Genomic DNA, 27,980 nt, shown 5'->3' with positions numbered 1-27,980 from the left:
ACTCGCCACTGGTTCCCAATTATTTGCCAGTTGAGCGGTGCAGACGGCAGGAGGATTGGCACGTTTGTAAATCGGCCAGTTTTTATTATCTTCCCTACAACTACGCCGAGTTCGTATATTATCACCTGGATCCCCTCCCACCCATGCCAGGCCGCCATTAGAGCTCAGTTGGGTCCTTTTTAGTTTTCTTTTGTAGCCGATGTGTGCCTCTGGAGGTCTAGCCGGCTCGCCAATGCTTCTCCACCAGTTTATGAACGGAGCCCTGGAAGCCATGCATCCCAGTGCGCTCCAGAAGGACACGACTTTTACCAAAATCTTCGTCGGGGGGCTTCCTTACCACACCAACGACGCTTCGCTCCGAAAATACTTCGAAGCCTTCGGGGACATCGATGAAGCCGTGGTGATAACCGACAGGCAGACCGGCAAGTCACGAGGATACGGCTTTGTAAGTGCAAAGAGATAAAAGTCGCTCTTTTTTGTCTGAATTTGTTTGATACATTTGGATTTTCGAGTCAAACACTTAAGAGTTAAAGTATATGTTGTCTGTGGGCTTTCCACGTGTTTATGTTTGTCATTGTGTGACACACGTGAGTCGTGACCCCATGTCGTCTTTATGCCCTAAATGTGTTAGTTAACAAAGTTAACTAATGAGATTATATTTTCACATATGTTCGCCTCCAACACTATAGACATTCAAACTTTGAGCTTTCGGGATTATGTTCTAAGCGTGAGAGAAATAATTACAACAATTAGTCGATTAAATAACAACTAATCGATTGTCAATTTACTCGAGCTAATTTTATACTCCAATAATCATTTAGGAATGATTGACAAATTGTTTAAAATCCAATTTATAGCTTCTCAAAATTGGATGAAAGAAAAACATTCATTATATACAGAATGCCAATTACCTTTGAGCTTGATAGAGACTTCCCAGGGTCAGGTGACTTTTTAAGAGGCCGCCATATTGGATTACAAGCAACAATAGAAGAAGGTGCAAATACAAGTTGATCCCCTTAATTTAGATGTGTTTTCTAAAACTAGAGGTGGGGAAAGGGGAGGGTAATTAACAACTCAGACCTGTAATAAACGACATATTGTCATTGGATTCAGGCGATTAAGCTGCAATTTCAAACCTGGAAGTCGTAAACTATCAGATAAACAGACCAAGCTTGTACACCAGGGTTTGGAAACATATGGCTTGAAAGCTAGATATAGGTCTTTTCATGAGTATAGCTGGTTTGGAGATCAATTTTATTGTGTAAATTATAACTATAACCTTATCCTCCTTGTTTTATAACCTGATCTTCTCTGTTGCTTTATTTTCTCGACTTTTTTTACCTCACTGTGAATGTGTGAAACTGGAGTGTCATGCCCAATTTCGTTGTCACAATATGTTAACCCATTTTGTAACAATGACAATAAAGGTATATTCTATTCTAATTATATAGCCCATGCAAAATTTCTTTGTGTATACCCAATTTTGGTATATGCATAGCCAGAGAGGCGGAAGGGATGCAGTTTGGTCCAGAATATATACTGTATGGTCCAGTCTGAAATAGTCACAATGTTACACCAATGGACATTGTTGCTGGACGTCTTCATGGAAGCGCATAAAACAATGGCCCCCGAGACACTTCACGATAAAAACCCACTGAACAAACTGTAAACACCGAAAAACACCAGCCAAGCACCCAGAGAAATTTGATTAGGTGACCAGTGGAGGTGGGAACAGACAGCGGGCTCCCATTTCTCTCTCTCCCCCAACGCCCTCTGCGCAGAAGGTAAATTCCTCCGTATCATCCGTATACTTTTACAGTGTTTTGTGACATTTTTACAAAAAAACCACTGCTGGCACTTTGTTTGGAAACCATTATTTACGTAAAGAAATGGCGGTCAAAATAAGCCTCAAGGATTTAAAGAACCTGAGGCAGGCTGACAAATGTAAAGAGGTGTAGTTGTATATATGGGATATAATTATTGTTTCAGAAATTTGATCAAGTCATCAAAGGTCACACAGCTAGATAAAATGCGCTGAAGAAATAGCTTTTGTCTGGAGAGCTGCTATGGTGGTTTTGTGGAATTTTAACTTTAGTATATGGTGAAGCTCTCTCTCCCAAAATATTTTGCCCCATGGCTCTTAGGGACAAAAAGGTTTGCGACCCCTGTTGTACACCCTGGACAAACTTTAATCATACAAAAGCCTCGATTCTTACCACCATTTTGTTAGTTACTTGCTGAACAGAGTAAACTTAACTGAGTTCAACTGTCATCATTTTGGTCTTGGACGGGTGCTTATTTTACGACATCCGGGTATGAAATGGCAGGTAAAACAGACCGATTCCAATGATAACTTGTTGTTTCATAAAATATGGGTCTGTGATCATACTTACCCTTAACTTTTCCTCTTGTCTTGTCTCCATGTGAATGTGTAAAATACACAGATGGATTTATATCAGTATCTTCCTCTTGTCACTTGTAATCCAATATGGCGGGTGCTTTAGATGTCACATGACTATCCGAAGCCTCTATTAGAACCAAACCTTTTGCTGATTCATTGATCATAATTCTTTAATAATGGGTTGCCCATACATGTGTTGGTGTTATTTTCACACATGTTGACCAATTTTAAAGGCATTTATTTTGGAGGACGTCTTGTGCTTTGGGGGATTCCAGGCTAAATCTAATGTATGTTTCAGGCATGATGTAGTTAAAAAATGTATGTCTTAAGTTGTATTTTGTTTAGCCCATCCAACATGGACTAAATCAAGTTCAAAACATTTTGTTGTTGTTTACTTTGTCCAAATTTAAATGTAAAAAGTTTACTTTGACATTTTTTTCACTTTTCAATCAAATAGAAGTGTCTTTGGAACGGAACCTTGGCTTCTGCTAAATGTCTTTTTAATGTCTTTTAAGCCAATTTGCTGAGTGGGAGGTGAACAAAGTATCTATCTATCTATCTATCTCTTTAGAAAATAGTGATTCACCTTTTGCCCCAATTTTCTGGCACGGCAAAGACCAAACCAGCAACTAACAAATCATGAATATATCTCATCCAGCTCTGGATGTTTTTTGTCCGTTTTAGACATTATGTATAATCCAACAATCGACATTAAAAGTTGGGTTTTGTTCAGCTTATTTAACGAGGACTAAATTTAGCTCGTAAATAGTAGTTGTGTTGAGCTCCCCTGATCCCGTCCAAATTTAGTCCACAAAAAGTCAATTAAATACTTTTCTAAGACTACTTTTGTATTTTGACTTTAAAAAAACGTTTTTGGGACGGAACATTGGTCTCTTTAAAACCTCTTCTATACCGTTCTGCTCTGGATGGGAAGTTTCGATAATGGTTTATTAAACTTATTTTCATACTTATTGTATACTTATACTTATTTTTATACTACATGGAATGAACTGAAATGAAAAATCATTTTAGGTAATACAATTACTTGACAGAAGAAATATTCTGAGAAACATTTTGCAGTCTCAGTGAGAGAGCCTGCATGATCTCGGTTTCTTTTTATGGTTATTTTGGAGCAGCAGCAGCAGTGGGAGAGTTTGACCTTGTACAACGTGCCCTCCATTGTCATAGAAGGAAGTCGGTTGCGTTTTTGCTTGCCTCTTGTATGATTTACACAGCGACTCGCCTCCTTTGAAAGAAATTGTTTTCATCCCGGGATGAAGTCTGCAAAGATCCATATCGTTGGGGTGTCCCGGAAAAGAATCGTAACACGTCAGATGCGTAAATCATGAAGAGATTGTTTAAAAATCCAGTGTACTGTCAAACGATCTCTTAAAAAATGTTTCTCAACCTTTTTTTTTGAGCCTAGGCTCTTTTTTTAATTAAAAAATCTCAAGGCAATGTTTGTTTATTTATTCAAAGCTTTAATTATCATGTTGCCTTGTACCTGTATGTCCAACTGTGGTGACGAGGTTATTCATTTTGGCTACTGCTTTTTTTTGTATAACGCATTAATATATTACCATATTTGTGCAATGATTGATATGTTGCTGTCCACAATCGCTAAAGAGGAATTAACCCGGGTTATAGTACTGACACTGACATCCCCCATCACTAGACCACCATTGATATAGATGACCTAGGAAAAGGCTCAATATGTCATTTCATTATTGCACCATTTTTATTCACAGTACCAGGGACGAATGTTAGAGAATGGAGACACCAGAAAGTTGTGCTGAAAGATCTAAATCAAGACAAAAAAGCCTGACAACTTATTTATTTAAAAATTAGGGTGTTGCACGCTACACACTTGTCCGCGTTAAAGAGGTTTAAATACAGTAATAATTTTTACCTGATTTTAAAGTTAGACTAAATTTTATTATAGATTTTATGGAAGAAAGACAAAATAATACTTTTAGTGAGCAATGATGTTTTTGCCAAAATGGATATAAATATAGATTAAAATTATCATTAAAATCAGCAAAATTATGCACAATAGTTTCAATTAATTTTCTTTTTTTTTACAGTACAGTCTAACAGCTTTGTCAACTAAAATAAGTTCCAGTGAACCCTTGTTCTTTGCAATTGTTACATTCAGAAAAAAAACTGTGATAGGCAAAATCTGTAATGGAGAAATGTTATGTTTTGTTTTCGATATTATACAATTAAGTACTCTATTATAGTTTGAAATCAAAGTACAAACTATTTTACAGCTTTAAACATTTGTTTTACACAAACAAGAGTACGAACTGTATAAACTTTTTAGTTTTACAAATAACTACTGTTCTGAATATTATAGTATCAGGTAGGGAAAAAGCCATGAGACCTTTTAGCCAATCAGAATGCAGAGCACAATGCAAATCAGAGAAGTAGCAAAGCTGTGAAAATTGAACTACATTATAGTAAGGTTTTTTGTATTTAACATCTATCCAGGCACTTTATGAGCAGATAATTACTATATAATAAGAAAACCAACGGTACTCTGCTGCCACCTACTGACATGGATGAATGTTAATTACTCGGCTGATCACTGGAAGAAGGCAGTTGTTTTTTTTCCCCCAAAGATTAAAATTGGGTAATTTTCTTTTGCACATTAGAAAATATTTCACAGCACACTTGTTTCCCAGCACACTGGTTGAAAAACTCTAATAAGTCACTTATGCTTCCAGATAAAACCGTTGGTTTTCCCTTTGACACAAAGCACAGAAGCCATGTGAGCAATGCAAATATTTACCAGAATTCTGGAAAGGACCCATCAGCTCTAGTCTGGTTCTATCAGGCCAAAGAAGGAATGGAAAAGTGTCACTCGCTGGTGTGTGTGTTTACAGGTCGTATGGAAGACAATTCCTCCGTGTTTACACATCAACCGGAGGAAAGCGAGTCTCGGCGCTAACGGTTGAGCGCCGAGACCGGATTTACCTGTAGAACTTGCTCGTCGGGAAATGGGTTGACCGAACGGGAGGAAACTTGCCGCTTTGGGTTGGGGCCGGATGAGCAGGGCGAGACGCCCCAAAGCTGAGCTCACCTTTTTATCCAAACACTCTTCAGACACTGGGAGGGTGGGATTAGTGGGGACCCCCTACAGAAAGGCTCCAAACAGTGTAAACAAAAGACTCACTCCTTCCGCTGACTTTTTGAAAATTCCTTCAAAAACGACAACTAGCTACGACTTATAACACAGCTATCAAAACAGAAGGGCTTTTGTAATGCCTCGAGGGCAAAAAGGGTTGGGGGGGGGGGGCAATACTCACAAAAAGCCTTTTAATATTACATCTCCAATTGGATAACCTCCTTAAATTTTACTCTGCTTGGATCCATAATCATGCGGGCATGCCAAATGATGCTGTGGTTTCTTTGGGATAAATGATAATACTGTAGGGTGCCAATAAGATGGAGTAGAACAGAAATTAATAGAATAGGGTTGCAACGTATGACTATTTCCATAGTTGATTAGTCACTGACTTTAGAAACAATAACCGGTATTCGAAAATGATACAACGGAAAATACACGTTACATTGAACACACTGCAGATTTGTACAAATAATTAACAACCTATCTAAAAACCAGTTAGGCTCAGAGACATAAACCCATAGATAAACCTCTGTCCGTTTTTTGGGGGGACAGGCAAATACATAAGAAAATAAAATTGAGTAAACATTTTGTTCATCCGACATGTAAATTGTAATCCAAGAACAGGCTCATTTTCAGCAGTTGAACAGTAAGTAAAATAAATATGTGCATTTAGTGACGCACATTAAGTGGTGTTTAACAAAAGGACGTAACGATTCTCAACAGTTTGAAATCAAACATTTTTAACTACTGATGTTTGTTCTTGGGACCGCGTGCATTTCATTTCAAATACATTTCTTGGGCTCAGTCTGGCATAACACCCAAGATCTCTTTTATATGGAAATGTACGCGCATAAAATGTACAATGCATGTAAAAAAAAAAAAACTTTGGCTTGAACGTTACTTGAATCTTACCAAGGCGAGTAACTCCGTTTGGTTCAACTGTCCAACGTGCCCTTTAAATGTTTGAGTGTCACAGAGCTACTGCAATGCTACGCAAAGTCTGCTTTGAAAACTTTGCAAGTAGTCTTTTAGATTGCCGTATCGAGGCTAAAATGCTCCAAAACTTAGGTTTTGGTTCATGTTGACGTCGCCATTTATGTATGTTACTGCTCGAGACGGATGCTTTTGCGCTTGAGATTATGTTAATGTAAGATGCATCACTCTGTTTGAAAAACGTGTCTGGCAACAATAGTCGACAATGGATTTCATTGTCCACCATTTCTACTATGAAATTCTGTCAACAAATCGTTGCAGCCCTAGGATGGAATCGTGACTAGGTAATGCTAGCTACTGCTACCAGCAGAATGGATGACTTGAGTACTTTGTCCGCCTCTGTTAGGCTATATTGACCAGTCAAGTTTTTCACACCAGAGCTGTAAATCATGGAACATCTTGCCCACAGATCTCTGAATTCAGAATATTCTTTTTCCGAACTAAAAATTAGTAAGTTATAAGTATATCGTATAACCCTCAATTCTTGTTCTCATCTCATTAGCTGCACTGCTTATCCTCAGTAGGGTCGCGGGGATGCTGGAGCCCATCCCAGCCATCCTCGGGCAGTGGGTAGGGGACACCCTCAACTGGTTGCCAGCCAATCGCAGGGCACACAGGGACAGACTACTCACTCGCTCATTCACACCTAGGGACAATTTGGACCGGTCAATTCACCTGAAATGCATGTTTTTGGAATGTGGGAGGAAACCGGAGTGCCCGGAGGAAACCCACGCGAGCACGGGGAGAACATACAAACTCCGCACAGGAAGTGTGGAGCTGGATTTGAACCCACGCAGGAGGTTCCCACGACATGGACTGTGCCGCACATGCGCTAACCACTGCCCCGCCGTGCTCAATTCTTGTTTTATAATTGACAGAGATGGGAGGCAGCGTCGTGGCCGTCTGGACTGGTTTGCTGGCCGGGGGCGTCGTTGATGTCATGCACTTTCCGGACATTTTCAACATCTTACCTAATGGTTACTATTATGTGTACTGTAATGCTAATTGTAATTCACCCTGGTCAATCCTGGAAGTGGGATTACCACATGTGAGGTCCTTTCTCAAGGTTTCTCTTTTCTCCTCACACTGAGGTTTTTGAGTTGTTCCTTGCCCGCATGCTGGTTTAAGATCAAGTAATTGTGTGATTTTGTAATTTTAATCCTGTGCAGTCCTTTGAGACATTTTTGTGATTAAGGTCTATATAAATAAATGTGACTTGACTTGAAATTGTCTTTATTGTCATTGTTTATAATGAGATTAGACATTGCACTTCAGGATAAACATTACGATAGACGGGCAATATTTACAGAGCTGAAGTTGTAGACTGGCTTAAATTTTATGTACCTGTATTTCAGTGAACATTGCAATAAGTGGCTGGCTAGCTGCACGCTAGCTTTGGGGATCCTCTGGTTGAGCGAAAATAATGTTGTCGGCTCTGCTGCAGTTGCAAAAGCCAACAATGTGGTCCAGACTGGCCAGAGAGAAGTTGATAATGTTCTAGGCGGTATTGATGACTCTCTGCAAAGTTTTTGTCTGGCGCTTTGTGCAAAGCCTGTATGCTCTCCACTGCGGCCGTGTAGTAGTATTTGTCTGTTTGTTTTCTAAATGTTTTTTTTAGGACGTGTAATATACAAATGAGGCAAGTTCAAAGTATATACACTGTTGAATAAATAAAAATTGAGGGATTTCTGAACACAACAAAAAGTGATACAATTTTGTCTCTTTTTTTATGGCTCTCCCCTTTAAATATTTTTCTTATATTACTTAAAATATATAAAAAAGAAATAAGAAAAATAATGAAATTGATATACAAAGAAGACATTTAAAAATATAACATTAAAATCAGTTTTCTGGCAAATAATCTTTGTTAATTAGGGTTTTTTGGGGGCTACTAAAATCTTAAATATATATATATATATATATATATATATATATATCCTTTTGATTTTCTTTTTTTTACTTAAAGATATCAGCACATAAAACTTACAAATGCAAATTATACTTAGTAAAAAAATCTACATTTTTTAAATTTATTATTAAAAAAAAATCTGATAACAAATCTGAAAATAAGTTATTTAAAAACCCAAATTGCCTACCAGTAAAACCCTAAACTCGTTACTTTATGTTTGTAAAGGTTTTTAACTTGACTTTGTTCTGTGCATAGATTTGCTAGATGCCATGTTTGTTTTCCTAGCAAACCAATTAAGGCTGAAGCTGAATCAACACTGGCACTCTGCTGTGCAATCAGCACACTCCATTTTGCATTAATTTCCTCAACACATTATTTGGACCAAATTCCATCCTAACAATAACAAACTTTTCCCACCTTGATTCATCTCACCAGGTAACGATGACCGACCGAGGGTCGGCTGAGAGAGCCTGCAAGGATCCGAACCCCATAATTGATGGTAGGAAGGCCAATGTCAACCTGGCCTACTTAGGTGCCAAGCCCCGCAGCATACAAACGGGTAGGATTTTTGTACAATTAATTTAATCAAGTGTATTTATTCACAGAACCCCTGCTTCATTTTCCTGTTCAAGTGACCAGCTCCAATTCTGTCTGATTAAAGGGGCTCAAACAGCTTCACCACTTGTTTTTACTTATTTACTGCCAACATTTATTTGAAGGGCTTAAGTGCTGCTATTTTAGAATATTTGACCAATTTTGACCAACAAAATATGTTCAATCATTACCTATACACAAATACTAAAAGAAAAAGATTATTTCAAAATAATGAATTATTATCTGACATTTGTGATAATTAATTAAAAACAAAAAACTAACAGTAACTCAAAATCGGGAACGTACAAAAAACTGTTTCATAACAATGGAAATGAATAACACAACAATTAGTGAAAAACTAATCGGGGGCGAAGTTTATTGTGAAACTGAAACGTTCAAAAAGAAAAATATAACTTGACAAAAAAATAGATTCAATTCATTTTGCTCAATGTTAAAATATAATTTTAAATTCCATTTTTAGGCTAAAAAGAACCTGCAAGTTACAAACCTTGTAAAAAAAAAAAAAAAAGCATCGGCAGGTTCCGATACAACAAAAGAATTGACTGTGTACATAGAAACACCAAACCGTCAACCCAAAACACACAAAACCAACTACTCTCAGGCTTACATTAGATCTATACATTTAAATGTCTGGAAAGTTAGCCAAAAGTATTGTTGCATTATCTGCACACAGTATCTTCTTTTAAGAGAGAATCAAAAAGTAAATAATGCACAAGTGTATACAACTCCTTTATAACTGTGTCAAAATTAACCAACCACACCATAACTGCTCCTTTTCAAATTACTGATTACCCTAAAATAAAGTTTAGACGTACTAGTAGTTCTTTTCTAAACTTTGGTTTTATTTGGACAGCAAGTACTTGGCAGAAATTCCAAGTGTCCCTTCAAGAGCCTCTTGGCAGCCTCCCTCCCATGTTTTAAAGAGACATATTGTTCTTAGTAATGTCACTATAGTGGCATAATTTCTCCATTTAATGAAGAACGACTTTAGGCATTCGATTTTAAATTTAACAGCCATGATTATACATCAATATTGTATTTAATGAAGAAAGATTTCCGTGCGTTCAATATTTTATTTAACGGCAAAGATTATATGACAATAGTGTCTGGGACTCTATAGTCCACACATTTTTGGTTTTTCAAATATGAGTTAAGCAGCAATATCCTACTGTTTATATACATCTCTGGAGGTGGCCATTTGGAAACTTGTTGCCCGAAGAAGAAATCACTACTGCTCAGGCTTCACTTATCAGCCAATCACAGATCTCCTGCTCTATGAAGCAGAGCCACACGGTCAATAATAATTTTCAAACAATACAATTTTGGGGAGTACATTTTTTACATTAATATTTGTAAAAAAAGACTTTATTTGTAATGTAAAAGTATAGTCATCCAGGCTGAATTATGTATGTATGTGTGTATGTACAGTATATGTGTCCATGCATATATATATATATATATATATATATATATATATTGGCTAGAGTCAAGAACACACTCACATTCTTGACTTTCTGGGAGATTGAAACAGAGGAGGGGATTCCCAGCCCCCTCCCTCAACCCAACCGATGTGTCGCAACACCCGTTGTTGGGAGTCATTAGGTGATCAAACCCCCCAATTTCAACCCCTATTTTTATATTAATTTATGTAACAAATATTTTATTTTTTATGTAAATTTATTTTTCTTTCCTTTTTTGGGCCATATCTTCTAGTTCTAAATCTCAATATCTCTCTGCTTGAACATGTTTGATTTTTATTACATATAAATCCAAATCTACAATAATTTTTAAACAATGATTTATTTATGAATTAAGAGTATTAATAATATATACATATTTAAATAATTGAATTGATTTTATTTCATTATCAATTTCCCCCCAGTTCTTAATAAAATGCCCAAAAGTGAGGATTTCTCATTTTAAATAGCTGGGATGATATATTAATAATTAATCACAGTTTAGTTAATCACCATCATTATTAATACTTATGTTTACTATATGTTTATTTGTTTATTGCTCGGATTTCTTTTTTTTTTTTTTAAAAGCTTCAAAATGGAGATGTGTTTTTCAATAGATTGGGTATTATATTAATATGAAATTGTGGTATAATTGATAATATTATTATCTGTATTATTTATGTACATAACTTTGCTGCTATTTTATCTTTTTTTTTTTTTAAACTTCTATTTCCTAAAAGAATGCCAGGATTACCTCTTGGGATAATCTTAGCCTATTTGTTAGCCTGTTTAGGAGCAGGCTAGCTACAGAGAATAAATCACCACAGTAACAGAGCCAAGCGGAATATAACATGCAAGTGACCTGAGGCTTAATTCGACCAAAATAATAAACATATCAATATTTAGTTTACTGTTACATATTTCCCCCACACCCTTCTCACCTTCTTAACCGCTGCCCCATTTTCTTGACAGACTTCAAACAATTCGAACCTGGTAACATAGTAACAACATAGTAATAACATCGTAATAAAGGTTGACATATTATAAATGCATATCAAACTGATAGCCCTTCGTGCCAATCCGTAACAAAAGGTAGCTCTTTGCCTCGAAAAGGTTGGTGACCCCTGCTTTAAAATATGCCATATTTTACGCGATGAACCACTGTATAGCTGGCGGTTCACTGTACAGCGCGTTGTTTTCCCGAAGATTGAGACAAACCCTTCCTCTGTCTCACTGCGTTCCTTGTGTATTGTTCTTGGATCCTCCTCTGTAAATGCAAATGCGGACATTTGTTATGTACCAGCCTGACAGCCAACCTCATATCTTGCAGGCATATCCATCGGAGTGCAGCCCATTCACCCGGCATTCATCCAGAGGCAGTACGGGTAAGCCAAAGGGAGTGGGCGCTTGTTTTGTGTCAAGCGATTTTGTGCAACGCCACTAGGCCAGGATTTCTTGGAGAAAAAGGGCCTCTGGAAAGTACATGTCAGTTTCGGGGCCTGCTTGCAACTCCGGCGGGAGGCCATTAGCATAGTTGAGTTTTCTAGGCCAGGGAGATTGCTCACATATCTGTGGTAATAGAAGGGCATTCCAGAGGTGAATGTGTGACTCACTTGTTAAGTTTCGGCTGGAGCTTATTGACTCGGCTGCACTCCTCCAGTAGGCTCAGCATACTGGAAGCAGCTAGTTAGTAGAGAAAACATCCCCAGACATGGTCTGTTGAGCGGTTAATGAGAGGTTCTCTAGATTAGGAACTTTCACTTACCTCAAGCAACAATTACTGTATTTATTTTCTGTATAACGCACACGTTTGTAAAACACGCACCCCCAATTTTTAATTCAAAATCGGTTAAACAATTTGTTTGACTTTTTTGGGTCGAACTAATAATTTTAAGTCAGTGGTCGTCACAGTGGTACCTGGCCGCACAGAAGGAAAAAAAATTGCCTTAATTTTTGCTTGTACCCTATTTATTTGAGTCTGCTTTATACTAATGCTTTATAATAGAACAAAAATTGGTCAGATGACAAATATCACTGAATTCATTTGGTCAGCATTGGATGCAACGGGAATTGAACCTGGATCGCGGGGGTGATGGCACTGAATCCTAAGACTGTCGATGAAAGGGAAATTTATACGATTTCATCGCATCATCATTAACTTTTTTACTCATGATGCCAAAACAACGTTGCACGACGTGGTACCAAGAGTAAAAATAGCGTGATGATAAAATAACATGTAATTCCTTTTCCCATGTCATCTAAATAACAAGTGGTCCAGTAACTACTGTGGATTTTGGCTCGATATTATTATTATTATTATTATTATTATTATTATTATTATTATTATTATTTTTGCTATTGTTATTATTGGGCCAGAACACGAGAATATAGTCAGACATTAAACCCATCCATTATATAGAAAAGGTTGATTACCACTGTTGTAACAAACGTTGAATAAATGCGGCCAGGATAAAAAGGATTTATTAACTAAGTAAACCATGAACACAATACCAAATTTACACCGTTTATTAATTCGCCTTCAACGTGCGATTTATCATCAGATACACTAAAGAGTTGTTTCGCTCGTCGTGCTTTTTTGGTTTTCTTTAAATCTTTCAGGGCGACCTTTGGGTTCCCCCATTCTATAACATTCGTCTCTGGTACAGTGAATTTTTGGCCAGCTGCTCGATTTTTGTGAATTTCAGCTTGATGTGCAACTCTGAGCTTGAGAGAGGTGATATGCAGAGCGTTTTCTCTTTGAAGCCTGAGTTGCCACATAAAGGATGCCAATATTGATATCACTACAAATATCAAGAAGTGTGAATTTTCTAGATATTGGGAATTGCGCTAAACAGCAATGCTTAACTTGCGTTTCCCTGCGAGTGAGGTGAGGAGAGAAAAGAAAAGATGCCTTGCCTCTGCACAAACCATTTAGAACTATCGCATCTCTTATAGATCTCTTTGCGATTTGCATATTGTTACCAAAATAGACTATGGGTATCCTGTATGTCAAGAGAATTGGTTGCATTCAATGCTTTGCGTTTGTGTTCAGCGATATTTTCGACTGATCAATTGTTGCATAAGATAACGCACACCCAAACTTTTGAGTTCTATTTTAGGTTAAAAAAAATGGACGCCATATATGAATAAATACGGTAATTCTTAGCCTTGAATTTTTAACGCCAAAACCCTCAGTTGTATTCGTGCTGTAGCCTTTTGTGGCATCCAATTTAAAGTCTATTATTTTAGCACCTCTTAGTGGTATAAAAAAAACTTCATTCATTATTAAACACTATGATTGTAATAATTAGAAAAATACACTATACTATATAAATGTAAATGTCTATAGATACTCATAGGTTGAGAAATCTGTATCTATTTCACATCTAGCTTAACTAAACAAAGACCCAGTTAAAATGGCTTGACTTTTATCATGTTCGAGTTCATTCCATTAAGATAGATATACCAAATAAGATTTTCTCAAATGTAAAATGATTACTCAATTCAATCATATTTGACTTTATAGTAAAAAAGATCACTTTGCCTTTCATGGGCTTGCTGAAATGAGAAAATATCACATAAAATCAGAATTGCTTTTGTCTTCAATGGCCAAGAATTTTAAACGTGCAAGGAATTTGTTTCAAGTTGTACGAGCTACACAAGTAGTGAAGTAGTAATAAATGAATTACATAAACATGGAGAGTCTTTATGGAATATAAGGTAGTGTGCTTAAAAATAATACAATATATACACAATATGACCATGATTTATTTTAGAAATGAAACACAAGATTTTATAAGAATTTTAGTGTATTACAAAAAAAGGACAATATAGAAAAAAGGGTAATCTGATATAATTTTTAAAAATGTGACCGGTGATGTTTCAATTGTATTTTTGGAATCCTGTTCAATATTTAGAATGCAATTTTAAAATAATTAATGGTCAAAATGTATTGTCAAATGATTTTCCTTAAAAACGTCTCCCAATTTTGAATGGCTGATGAATAAAAAAGAAATGAATACAAATTATAAATTTGAATTATTCTTTGTTGTATTATTTTTATTTTATTTTTAAAAATCTACCTTGGTCATATCCCTGAAGCGGGGTGACCGACAGCAAAACACATACATTAACAAAGAAAATAAAAAAGGGAAACAAATAGCAAAAAAACGCACACAAAATTTTTGGGGGACCATGGCCAACACAAATGCCCAAACCCCCAAACAAGTTAGGCACCTAAGTTGGTCATGCTTTCGTCCCTCCAGATGAAACGGTACACAAGAAAGCGGCCATGTCATTCGGGTCAGGGTGACACAACACACTCTCTGTTCAACAGCAGACCCCGACTGCTTTCACTGGTTTACCCCTGCCGCATCATACAGGTGCCCTGCCCATCCCTTAGAACGTGTCCAAACATCCCATTATCCTTTTTTAGTAATAAAAATATGAACTATTATTCAGTTATTAAGATTCAAGAAAGTATTTTTTTTATTATCATAAAATCTCAATGAATTTTCCTTTACAACCATGGTGTACAATGTTTAACGTCAGATGACATGGATTGGATCACATCCATATTTAGATTATTATGATGTGTTTTTTATTGTTCTTTTTTTATTCTTTCAATGTGAAAAATGTTGTTTTCAAAGGATTTTCTTTTCCATTAAGCAGACCAGTGCTTATTATCATTTAAGAGCACATCTCCCTAAAAATCCCAGGATTTTCCACACTCCGTAAGGACAATGATAAAATAACAAGGCCTCCCCCAACCCCCAAACAGTCTTTAGCTCACAATAATGATCTACTCATGTCCCATTAAATCAACCTGCCCCGAATAGCAACCATCCATCGGGAATATATCCAATCTGCACTTGAGGATCCCGGAAAAGTCCCGGGCTGGCGCTTTGGTTACCATGGCGATCACACATCTGAGCTCAGAATTCCCCGGGGTCGAAAACGTGCGGTTCGGTGTTACGGCGGTAACAGGTGCCATCTCACATTACCGCCTCGTAATCAGCCGGCCACCACCCCGGAGACGTAGAGAGGCTTTCGGGGGGAGCACCTGTCCTTTTGCCCCCCTTGAGTCTTGGAGATGCTGAGTGACAGACGCAGGCCTCCCTAAGACAAGCCAGTCTACAAGTGGCTTTTCTTTGGAGGCCGTCCCCTCCCCCCCCGACGACATATGGTGCTTGACTAACTCCGAAGTGGGATTGTAAGCAGGGGCCGAGTATCGTATACAGTTTGCTTTATAGCTTCGTCAGCAGATGCTTTAGACTGTTGGGGTCACATGAGGTGAGGTTAGTGTTGGTGTTTAGATAGGGATGAGCCCCCCCCCTCCACTACATCCCCATACACAAAGACAAAATCAAACACTTGCATATTTTCGTATATCGTCGTCTTATAACGTGTTTCTATTTTTTCATTTTCATTGTAAATTTTCCTTTTACTAAATAGAGATATTATATTCCGTATTATAACTCAGTTTTTTTATCCACGAAGTAAGTTAAACATGAGATTTTACTTTAGTATATTACCATATTTGTAATGATTGATCATTCGAAAAACATTGGAAGCAATGGGAATTAAACCTTGGTCACTGAAGTGAGAGCACTGAATCCTATCCGCTTGACCACCAGTGATATAGATCAGTGGTTCTCAACTGGTCTCACTTCCGGGTGCACAATTCCACCCTGGTTAGAAGCTGCGACCCAAATCTAGAAAATAATTCCGCTTATTCGAACTAGTTTTTTTTTTTGTAATTTTTTATGGTAGGCTTACAATTTTGTTACTGTTAATCCAAACATCCCATGATGGAAAAAGGAAAAAAATCAAACAGAGAATTTAGAGATAAAAATTGAAATAAGAATTTTTTTTAAAAATGAATAAAAATAGGCATACTTTTTTCAGTTGTTTAATTTTTACCTTTATATCTTGATCGACAACTAAAAATGTTTTTCTCACATGGAAAAAAACGTTTTTTTTCCCATTTTTATCATTTTTCAAACTTTTTTGACCATTGTTTGTGATGTAAATGTTTTCAATACAAACCACCCATAAAAGCATAAACGGAAAAGAAAAAGACAATAAAGACATTTTGGGGGACTTGACAGAGTAAAAGAAAAATGACATGGAGATATCTTTTTGTCCCAATTTTGGTAATTTTTTTACTCTTAAGTCTTTTTGGAAGGTTCCCAATATAAATATTTACATGTTTTTAATCTGAACACTCTTCAAAGTTCTAAAAGTAGAAAACAATTCCGGAATTTTTTTTCTTTTTCACGTTGCAGAGCTGATGAGCAAGTGTTTGTGCTTAAAACCGCAGCATATAATATTTGACCACTAAATGGTAGTGTGTTGGCGGATGTGAGCAAGGACCAGTGCCAGAGAGCACATCGTGGCAGCAGGATGCCGGACAAACATGGTGGAAACTTCAGTGTGGTTTCCACTGTGTAAAAATGTTTTTAAAAAAATTCTTGGCCAATGATTTTTTTTTTTTAAAGATTGACATTGCTATGACAGTTCATTTCCTGAAATTAATACACACACAACCCCTTTAAGGGCGCAAAAAAAAAAACGTCTTTCATGGCTTCCACTATCGGTGTGAAAAGTCGCACTTGCGTGAGTCTGTGTGGGGGTCTTTGATAGTTTTGTAGCTGTCTTTTATGTGGAGCTGTTGTTTTTATAATGAAGCATCTTAAGAAAAAAACACTACAGGTGTGAAACTGGGCACAGCAGTCTCATTCTCATTTAAGCTAGGATTTAGGTTGGGTTTTTTTTCCCCGAAGTTACCACCCAAAAAGAACAAATCTGTATCAAGAGAGTGCTGTTAAAAATCTGTTTCAATTTAACAGAAAAGTGATGGGTTATTGGTGCGGTTTTAAATTAATTTAAAGTCCTATTAATAAAGACAGTTTTTCTTCTGTAAATTAATACGTTTTCCTGGGGCGAAATGGTCTTACTCGGACGTTTTTAAAACATAAAAAAAATGGTGGTATCCAAATAATTTGTATGTATGTCCGTATGTATGTATGTATGTAGGTAAATACATGGAATTGAAGAAAATGGTTTAACCCTGTAGAACCCTCAGGTCATAATTTTCCAAAGAAAGGGGTTCTTGAGTTCTCCATTTAAGAATATACGATTGTTTTTGTTTTTTGTGTTGTTATATTTTTGTTCTTAAATGTAAATAGTGCATAACAGCAAACCTGGTTTTCTTTTATAGAACGACATTAGATAGATAGATAGATAGATAGATAGATACTTGATCCATCCCCGCAGGGAAATTCACATTTCCAGCAGCATCCCTGAGCTGAGAACAATACAATAATAAAGCAAAAAGAATACAATATACAAATACCCAATGTGACGTGCAAATGCCCACTGTAGCGATACATAACTGTATACCTGGACTGATCCATTTTTGGGATGAATTTAACCCAAGTTCTTGAATTATTCTTACTTTTTCAAGACAAAATTACCCAATAATGTTTTTTTCTTGGTTGTGTTTTTACAACACATCTCACATATTGTTGTCATTTGTCATGTGTTTATTTGTTTAGTTATTTTGTATAAAACGATCATTTTAGGGAGAGCAATTTTCTCCAGCTTTATGCATGTTTTGTTTGCGTCATGTTTTTTTACTTTTTCACAACAAAAATGGCCCAGTTTTTAGGGTTCTTTTTGAACAACACGTCCTACAAATTGGTCTTGGTTGTGGGGCTTTCTTTGCTTAGTTTTTTTAAACAAAATACATTTTTTGTAAATGATCGTGTATGGGGGTTTTGTTTTTAGGATTTTCTCAACATATTTTAGTTTTTGCATTCTTTTAAACATATCGACCCTTTATTTTAGGCAACCACAGACCACAACAATAATTCTCACTATTGTTTGAATCCAAAAAATGTTCTCTCTGGAAATCAATATAAATAGTTTTTAATTCTCCCCCACTCACACACACAAAATGGTGCACTCTAAAATAACCCAAAATGGGGTCAATAATGGACTTGGATCAATTAAATCAAAATTCTTGGATTGTTCTACATGACCTGACCCAAATTCTGGGCGATTTGAGAGACAAATGGCCCAGTTTTTAGGGTTGCTTTTTTTCTTCACTAACCATTTCACAAATTGATGTCAGTTGGAAGGGCAACGTAGAGGAAAAGAGAGCATTTTTCACGAGTGTTTTGTACAAAATGACTACCTGGTGGGCATTTAAAAGTCACTCCCTATTTCTTAATAAAATGATCCAATTTGGTGAAAACTGGAAAAGAAGAAAACTGCTCAACTCCACCAAACTGTCTCAATTATTTGAGTCCTCTTTGAAAAAGATTACAAATCCTCTTTCATGCATTCCCCTGCTCACTGCATGCACCCTCCAAAAATATGGGGTCAAAAATGGAATGATCCATTACGTGTATTAATTTCTTTGGCTTTTTTTCCCCTTACAACCTTCAAATTGATGTCATTTTAAGGGGGGCAACATATAGGGGGGGGGGGGGGGGGGGGGGAAGAAGAGTTATTTTGTATAAAATTGACTATTTTGACGGGGATTTTAGATAATCCTTTTTTGGACTTTATTTATCATTAGAATATGACTTGAATTTGGGTGTATTTAGTTTTTTAGATATTAATAAAAAGTTAACCAAAATTTAATTGGGTCAAATTGGCCCAAGTAAGGGACCGGTCCACGCCTGCCCCAAATTTGGATCTTTTTCTTTACCCCGACTGTTTTTAGAATGTGGATTTGTATTGAATAAGTAATCTACAATAGAAAAATTGCCTTCTTTCTTCCCGTGCCTACACTTGTATCATTTACAATTTGAAATGCGCATCTCACACCAAGCGAATCCCACAGTGACGTTGTGTCAAAATGGTGCAGGCTCGCTGTCAGCACAAAACAAGCTGACCTGGGATTTTTCTGGCCACTGTCCATGTTCATCTGTCAACTGCTTACGGTCCACGCCAGACCTCCACGCTTATCTCTTTAGATAAGTGTTAAAATTAAAGTTACACCTTTGCATGTTATCAAAAAGGGATAACTATTGTCTGCCCTTACCTTCTGCATTCCATCTGAAATCCACACATGAACCTTTTCGATTTTACATAAGTGAGATTACTTCTGCCTAGGTCGGAGAAGAAGCAGGTTCTGTAAACAAGACTTGTGGGAGCGAGAAGTGCGAGAGCCTGAAAACTTTTGTTCCCATGGTGTGCTCTTTGGCCATTGGAGTTTAGATTTTGTTTCACGTTCATTCGATTATATCTTGGCATTTTCCCCTCCCTTTTAAATTTATGTGGTTCTTTGTGTGGTTGAAATGTATTATAACCGAGAGCAAATTAAAATCGTGATGATTTAAATTATTTTAGGTAAAAACATTGCAAAAATAGAATTTTTCCATTGGCAGAAAAAAATTTTAGTTGATGCTTTTCATCTATTGAGAAAAATAACAAATATCAATAAAACAATAATCCGATATTGTAGATTGTATAAACCTTTTCCTTATTTAAGAATATTTTTCTACCAATATTACAAATTAATAAGAATTATTACAATGAGAATCCTACAAATGTATCTTATGAAGATTACAAAAATAGAATTATTATTACAATCCTTATAATGAAATAATCTAATTCATTATTCGGATTGTAGTAATAATATATAAACTCATGTTAAACCACCCCCAGGGTCACTCATGATGTTCTGAGGCTAACAAGTACATATTGGCACTATTTTGTTGTAGAAAGTGCATGTATTTTTAATTTACTGTAAGAGTGGATTAAAACCCCAATTTTTTTATTGACTATAATCTTCCTCCTGTTTGACTTCCTGCCACGGCTGCCAGCTGACGGTCAGAGGACGATCCCAAATATAGGACTAGTCCCAAGGAAGGCTTTGACAGCAAATGTCCCACGTACACATTTGCAAGGTGCCAGCGATAGCTTGAGAGTGGCGTGTGGTGTGCCGTGATGGACCTGAGTGCCTTCTTTATCTTTTGCCGTTTGGTGTGCGAGTGATATGAAGTGAAGAGGCTGCACTGATTGCGGTGTGACTCGTTCCCTATTATGGCATGCTTTGGGCTTTGCAGTGGTTACTGGTGCGTGTGTTGTGTGGGAGGGTGAATCGTGCGTTTGTGTCTCTGTGTGTTGCGTGTCGGGCAGCGCCATGACATCCCTATCCTTGCATGCTTCCATCTCTTGCTGTGATGACTCCACAGCAGCCTCTCATTACTGATGATTGAAGAGGGAAGCTCAAATGTAGTTTTTGTTTTATCAGCACTGAGAGGCAGCTCGGCTAATAATGTTTGCAGTGGTGCGATTGTCTTCGTTCTTGATATGTTATGAAACCCAAAACTGAAACGTAGGGGTGGACAAAAAGGCAAAAAAATCATCTTGATCGAAAACAAAACCCTAAATTCCTGAAGAATTTACTACAGGGATGCAACATTCGTCTGTTGTAACAAAGTGTAATTGCCATAAATCTATGCTAATGCCTTCTGTAGCCAGGTACCTCAGATAAAAACATTAAAACCACAAAAATATATACATTATGTACTACTTATGTTTAAAATACTTGAAAGGCAAGATCTTGGACCCAAATGTCGGTCGGGCCTAAAATGCCAATCATTACGTTCAGGTTCAGGCCAGGCTTCTCTCTTGCAGAAGTATCCATTCGTCATTATTCTTTGTTTCATTTTCTTTGTGGAGGATCCACACGATTGATTCTGTCCTTGCTTTAATACCTGCAGGCCGGGTTGGGTCGGGCTAATTTATTTAGACCTGAACTTACCTCTAATATACGTCTAAAGGAAACATACTGCTAGCAACAGAAACCCATGGTAACTAGCTAATGTGTTCCATACCCCCAGATAAAAACATTGAAATAATACAATAGTATATAGTAACCACGATTTATATGTAATATACGTGTTGATTATTAAATAACATTATGAATAAATATGCATGCAATTTAACCTTATTTTTAAGTGACTTGAGCTGGTATATTGGAGAACACGGTAGATGCAGAGGGGGAGTAGGAGACAGACTCAGTGGATTCGGAATGAAACTGATTCTAAAACTTCCACTAGCACAGTTTTTCATGCCCTTAGGAAACTTTGTTGTTTCCATCGCCTCCCTTTTCTTAATAATTTTTTCAATTGTCGATTGTTTACGGGCATACAATTTAGCAAGGGTAGTGATTCATTTGATATTTATTAATTATTGCAATCATGATAATGAACAAAAAGCTGAGATTTTGCAAAGAAATCGCCTGTTTTTTATGGAAATGGGGCCATATCAGCAACGCTAACTGTTAATGCATGTCACTTCGCTTGCACCGCCATCAGGTCATTTTAGTGACCACATCAGTTATGCCAATCTCGGTGATTCCAGTTGCCAATGTTAGAGGCCATAACAACATTGCTAGTCACTAATGCTTGTTGCTTTTCCATACCGAAAAAAAGGTGTACGAAGCCTGAATAAGTCTCTACCTACTCCCCCATTGGCAGTCAAAAGCTAATCACTGCACATTGCTAATTTGGGTTAACCATGGTCAAAATAATATACCTGTAAATTAATGTTTCCCCCGTATTTTATACATATTTAAATTATTTTTAAATCGTGTACGCTGCATAACAATTTTTGCATGGGATATGTATATATTCTTTATCAACTTTTTTTTTGTTGGACCGATTTAGTCTTGTCCATTTCACCTCTAATCCAGATCGTCTCAGTCACTGGTAGCAGAAGATCACCGTAGATTGTTAGAATTCTCGCTGTACACTAGCAAACGTTATCCTCGATCAAGTATTTGGTAAATAAACTCGTTGACTCAAATTATTTTAAGTTTTTATCTACATCCTTCTCGCTGCAAGTAAGTAGGTACTCAGATGTCATTGTCAGATTATAATCACTTAACGGGTATTGCAATCTTTAATGAGGGGAGCGATTGGCTAAGTTTGACAGGTTTGAAATAAACGGGTGTGTGGAGCCCAAAAACCACCACAATAAACCTTCAAACACCTGCGGACAAGTCCCAGCACCTGACAGCAGCAATTGATAAGCGCCCTGCAGGTCCTGTGCGTGCGAAAAGCAGCAGCTGTTAAAACACTCTGCTGGTGCCTGAACTTGAAAAGCTGCCAGTAACGGCTGACTCAATCATTCAAGCCTCCCAGCTCAAAAGGCCCAACCTAACATGTTTGGTAAGTTTTGTGTTTTTTTGGCCAACTGACACGGACACAAAGCGGAGTCATCTCCATCTCCCCGTAGCCGGCTCTGGTGCTCTCGTCTCCTGCCCGCAGTTTGTTTTGCGGCATCCAATGTAAACTAGGGCTGCACTAACAACTATTTTCATAGTCTACCAGACACCGACTATTGAAACGATTAGGCTTATTATCAGATAACTGTTTATTTCTCCTTAAATTTAGCATGAATCAAATCGAATTATTCGGTACATGATAGTAAACACGAGAACAATAAATACAGTAAAAATACATCTTTCTTAAACATGCTGTGGATTCATACTAAGAGAAAGGATAAAATACACAATCTAAAATCAATTGGGTACAGTGCTCCGTCAAGAGACATACATCCATAAATAAGCCTCTGTCCCTTTTTTTTAGCAGCTAGCAAATGAATGATGAATTAAAATCAAGGCAAACACTGTTATCCCAGAAACGGGCTCATTAGCAACAGAACAACGGTAAAAAAAAGCACATTTAGTGAAGTACATTCAGTTGTCAACTGCAGAGTCTCTAACAAAACAACAGTTTGGAATGAAACGGTATAACGACTGACGTTTATCGTTATTAACTTTTTACCAACTGACGTTTGTTCTTTGGACTGCATGCTTTTAATTCCAGATACATTTTTCAGGCACAGTCTAGTATAACACTCAACCTCCCTTTTATAGCTAAATATATACATGTAAAATATAAAGTGCATGTCATCAAAACTGTGTAGGCATGAATGGTACTTGAATCTTACCGAGGGGAGTCAGACTCCGTTTAGTTCAACTCTCCAATGTGCTCTTTAAATGTTCGCGTGACACAAAGCTACTGCCGTGATATGCATGGTCTGCAAGGGGTTCTTTTTATTGGCAATATCAGAGCTAAAATGCACCTTGTGTTAGAAGTATTAGTACGCGTATTTGATGTTGACGCCGCCATTTTTATAGGTTCATGTTACTGCTCCGTACAGAGTAGAGGTAACATTGGACCTAAAAAATCCAGCCTCACCTCACCCAGACGCGCAGGTATTAAAGCCCGACCCAACCCAAGCCTGACCTTTTAACTAGATATGCAGGACGGAGTCTGAAGCAAATCCAATATTTTGTGTTTTGTTTGTGAAGACTCAAGAGGAGGAGAGTTAATTTACCCTAACAAATTAAAGCCTGTTTTTGTAAGTGTAAGTAAAACAAGACTGTATAAACATTTATATATTTTATATTTCTTTGTCTGAAGAGGTTACATTTAACAAACATGTTCCATCATTGACTGATTTATTAAGATTTGACGGGTTGATAATTGGGCCGTAAGCCATCGCAACAGCACATCTCTAGGATCTAGCACGGCACTTTGAGTGAGACAGGCAGAGAGACAAAGAAGAACAATGATGGGTGGAAAAAAATAATGCAACGAGAGGAAAAAGCCTGGCCCGACCCGAACGTAGTGATTGACATTTAAGGCCTGACCCATGAAAGAAATCAGGTTGAGTTCGGACATGGGATTGGGTTTAGGATCTTTCCTCTGGTGCAGGATTTCTCAGACTTCATCTATTTTAAGACTAAATGCTTGATCGAGGCTACTATCTGAATTAGGGGCAAAATGGGTAAGACGAGATCAGTTTCACGAAACAAGATTTTTTTTTTTTCATAAAAAAAAAAAAATCCTGTACCCTAATTGTTTTTTATTTATCTATAAAAACATGAAATCTGGTGAAACGTATAAATTGACAGGTGTCATTTATATTACTGCTCAAGACGGACGCTATTGTGCATGAGCGAATCTCAGCAGAGATTACGTATATTAATGTAGAGATGTGTCTGGCGACAATAGTCGATAATGGATTTCCTCGTTGACTATTTCTACTACCGATTTATATCGACAACTCTGACAAATTGTTGCAGCCGTAATGTTAACCGCTGTCAGAGTGCCTCTGTTGAACTTTTTTGTTTTTGTTTTTCTCTGAGCAGGTTGGCCCCGCCTTACGTCTACCCGCAAGCCTATGTGCAGCCCAGCCTGGTGCTGCCCACCCAGCTGTCTTCTTCAGTGAGCAGCAGCCCTTACCTGGACTACAGCGCCGCCTACACGCAGTACGCCCAGGCCAATTTCGAGCAGCCATATCCCTACGCCGCCTCCCCGGCCGGCTTCCTGGGCTACAGCTACGCCGCTAACCCCACCGCCGCCGCTACAGTGGGGCCGGCCGCGGCCGCCACCGCCCCGTCTACCGTGCACCCCGCCTTACCCTCGGCCGCTGGCCCGGCTGCTGCCGCTTTCCTGCACTATGCTCCCCAGCAGCAAATCCAGCCCGATCGCATGCAGTGAGATGCAGAGGGAGGGGGGCAAAGTGCAGAGCAAGGATCGCAAATTACCCTTTTGGGGCAACCTTGTTTTCAGGGCGTTTCAGGAAAAACAGTAGGGGACTATTGCACTAGACGCTATATATCAGGATGTCCTCTTTGCTCATGCGGGAGTAGGAGGGGTTAGAGAAACTGGCTGAGAAGCTTTAATGTATAAGATCGCTTCCATGTATGGAGGAAAAATCTTGCTATATGTAGAAAAAAATAAACAAATAAATCAATCATAATATAAATATATGCCATATAAATAAATGAACACATAAATAAGTCATGTAATACCTAAGTATATGACATAAATGCAATTTATTGACGTATTTATCCATTTAGTCATTTATTTTGTTTTATGTATTTGTCTTTGTTTGTCTATTTTATGCCAGAAAAATGTTATTCAAATGAGGGGGTGGCTCAAACTAGCTGAGCTTTTCACCTTTTGGTTAATCGGTGTAGTAGCTGCTCAACCATTAGGTGAAAATCTCAGGCAACTGGGCTGCCTCCTTATTTGAATTGCATGTTTTTGTAACAAAATACATGATGAAACACACAACGAGTAAAAACTGAAACAAATAAATTACAGAATAAATCACAAAATGCTTAAATAAGTGAATACATTGCATTTTTGTCATGTATTTACGTATTACATGAACACATAATTACATCATATATTTATAGGGCAAATAATTGTAGCTACTTATACATGTATTTCCACATATGGCCGGATGTTTCCCCCATATCCAAGTGCTTCTAGGAGCTGACTCTTTATTAATATTATTATCATTATTGTTATTCTCGTTTGTATCGTCTCTATTATTATTATTATTATTATTATTATTCCATTGATGTCATTGTTTTTGTTCTTATGCCTCAGACAGCGGAACGACACGTCTGTGGTACATCTTGTTTTGAGAGTATTTGGTGAAATGTTACACGCTCCAAAGTATCAGCTGGACGTGAGGGTGACTGATGCCCTCGGAAAGGGGGGCAGGGGGTTGTTATTACGCCCCCCCCCATCCAACATCACTGTCATTGTGCATAGCTGAAGCACATCGCCTCCAAGAACAAAAGTCAGCGCCAACGCGGAGGACAAGATGTTATGAAAAAAAAAAATCGGAGCTGCGTCATAATCTGCCTGGACGATACCAGAGGGATGTTTTATTCTTTTTATTGAAGAGGCCTTAATAAATCAAACGTACGCCTTCTTTTATTCACTCTTTGGATTTACACAATCTCCTTTCGCCAGGAGATGGCAGACTTTTGGAACAAAACCCAAGGAGAGCGATATGTTGATAGTATTTAAAACGGAAAGTCCTAGGATCCCGAAAAGATCTTTCACCAGCGAACCTGGAAGTGGGTTGAGCAGGCAAGTAGTCAGTTTGGCTGAACTAACCAGCTGTGTCAGATTTTTAAGGGACAGATCACCAAAGCGAGGAAAATGACAGAACAACCACCATCTCGTGCATCTTTTTATAGCTGTCAAATCTTTCATATATGACGTATTTGCAGGGTTCGTACGGGTGTTTGAAATCCTTGGAAACGCTTCAATTTTAATGTGTTTTCAACGACTGAATAGTGCTGAATTTTGGGTTAAGTGTTTGTAAATGTTTAAAACTGTTACCATATTTCGCAACAAGTCTGCTTAAGAATGACACCGACATTTCTCTGGTGGCTTTGCTATTGCCTTCCTTCTTCCCTTTTGATTAACAGCATCTGGTTTTAGTTTGTATGGCAGTCATCGCCTAGTACGGGTTGCACAAAATTGATTACGTATCAATTATAGACTCATATTTGACCGTGCAAAAATTGAGATAGCGTTTCCAAGTGGTAAATTGTAATGGGAAGAACTTAGTGCAACTGAAAATGGAAGCTACATATTTCTGTCATTTCTGTATTGGGGAGAGATATGTCTAAAAATAATTAACCAACTATGGTTCAGATCCAAAATATTTGTAATATTACCAAAGACTCTAAATATCAACTACTCTAAAAATCAAATGCTTTAAAAAATGAACAAGCAAGATTAACTATAGCATATGAAAATCACAAATGTGTCTCTCTCTGGCTCTCCAAAAAGCATGATTCACACCACATATTTTTAGTTTAATGGTCAAAATTAGAAAACTGGCTTTGAAATTCCTAAATAAATGCTGGGATTTGGTTGTAAAAAAGGCGTACGAACCCTGTATTTACATGGTCATTACAATTCTCTTCGCATGTGTTGAATCTTAATAATGAAGACGTTAAAGTTATGACCTGAAATGGAAGACCGCCTCAATTAATCCGCCGTCTCGTAAGTGTCCAACAGTTATTAGGGGTTATTTTTCTGTGCAGCAATAACCTTCTGTTTTATCAGATAAGGGATTATGGTGGTCTGTGCAGCCCTGAGAGACATTTTGAGATTAAGGGCTATACAAAAAAACATAAAAGTCTCGTAACTGCTGCGCTTTTCAGCAGTCAGTAATTCACCCGGCCCGCTTGTATCTTGATACATTTTAGGTGGACTGTAGACAATTTTGGATGGTAGTGACACTGCTCTCAACCGGCACCTTGTCTGCATTTTTTTTTTTTTTAACTATTTCACTGTCACCTATTGTCCAAGCACTGCATTCAAAACTATTTCCAGTCCTCAAGTACATTTACAATATTTATATGTAGGTATTTATTAGAGGTACTAAGTTAATTTTATTTTTTCTCTTTTTTTTTTGTACAATGACTGTAGTTGTAGCACTGATGCCGATTAACCTGCACATCCATGGGAATTTGTTTGGTCACCGTATCAGTGCGTTGGTGCGAGTGCTGCTACGGATGAGGCCTATTTGGGGATCAGTCTGGTTGCATCAGCGAAATGACTTTTATAGTCCTTTTAATAAAAGCCATACAACAAATTGAGAATAAAGAATTTGTACTTA

The 27,980-nt window shown here is 37.5% G+C and overlaps 1 protein-coding gene across 1 annotated transcript; it reads left to right on the top strand.

The window, feature by feature from the left end:
* The first annotated feature begins 4 nt into the window (after nt 1-4).
* LOC148364536 (RNA-binding protein 38-like) lies at nt 5-27,980 on the top strand. The gene is made up of 4 exons (XM_088338684.1): nt 5-445; nt 8,869-8,992; nt 11,836-11,890; nt 24,691-27,980. Exons 1-4 carry the CDS (start codon nt 200-202, stop codon nt 25,040-25,042), a joined length of 777 nt encoding a protein of 258 aa, XP_088194810.1. The 5' UTR covers nt 5-199; the 3' UTR covers nt 25,043-27,980.

This window comes from Urocampus carinirostris, chromosome 6 (assembly GCF_059441175.1).
Source record: "Urocampus carinirostris isolate Australia breed hairy pipefish chromosome 6, RoL_Ucar_1.0, whole genome shotgun sequence".
Taxonomy (NCBI): domain Eukaryota; kingdom Metazoa; phylum Chordata; class Actinopteri; order Syngnathiformes; family Syngnathidae; genus Urocampus; species Urocampus carinirostris.
This window is presented reverse-complemented; position numbering and strand designations above follow the sequence as displayed.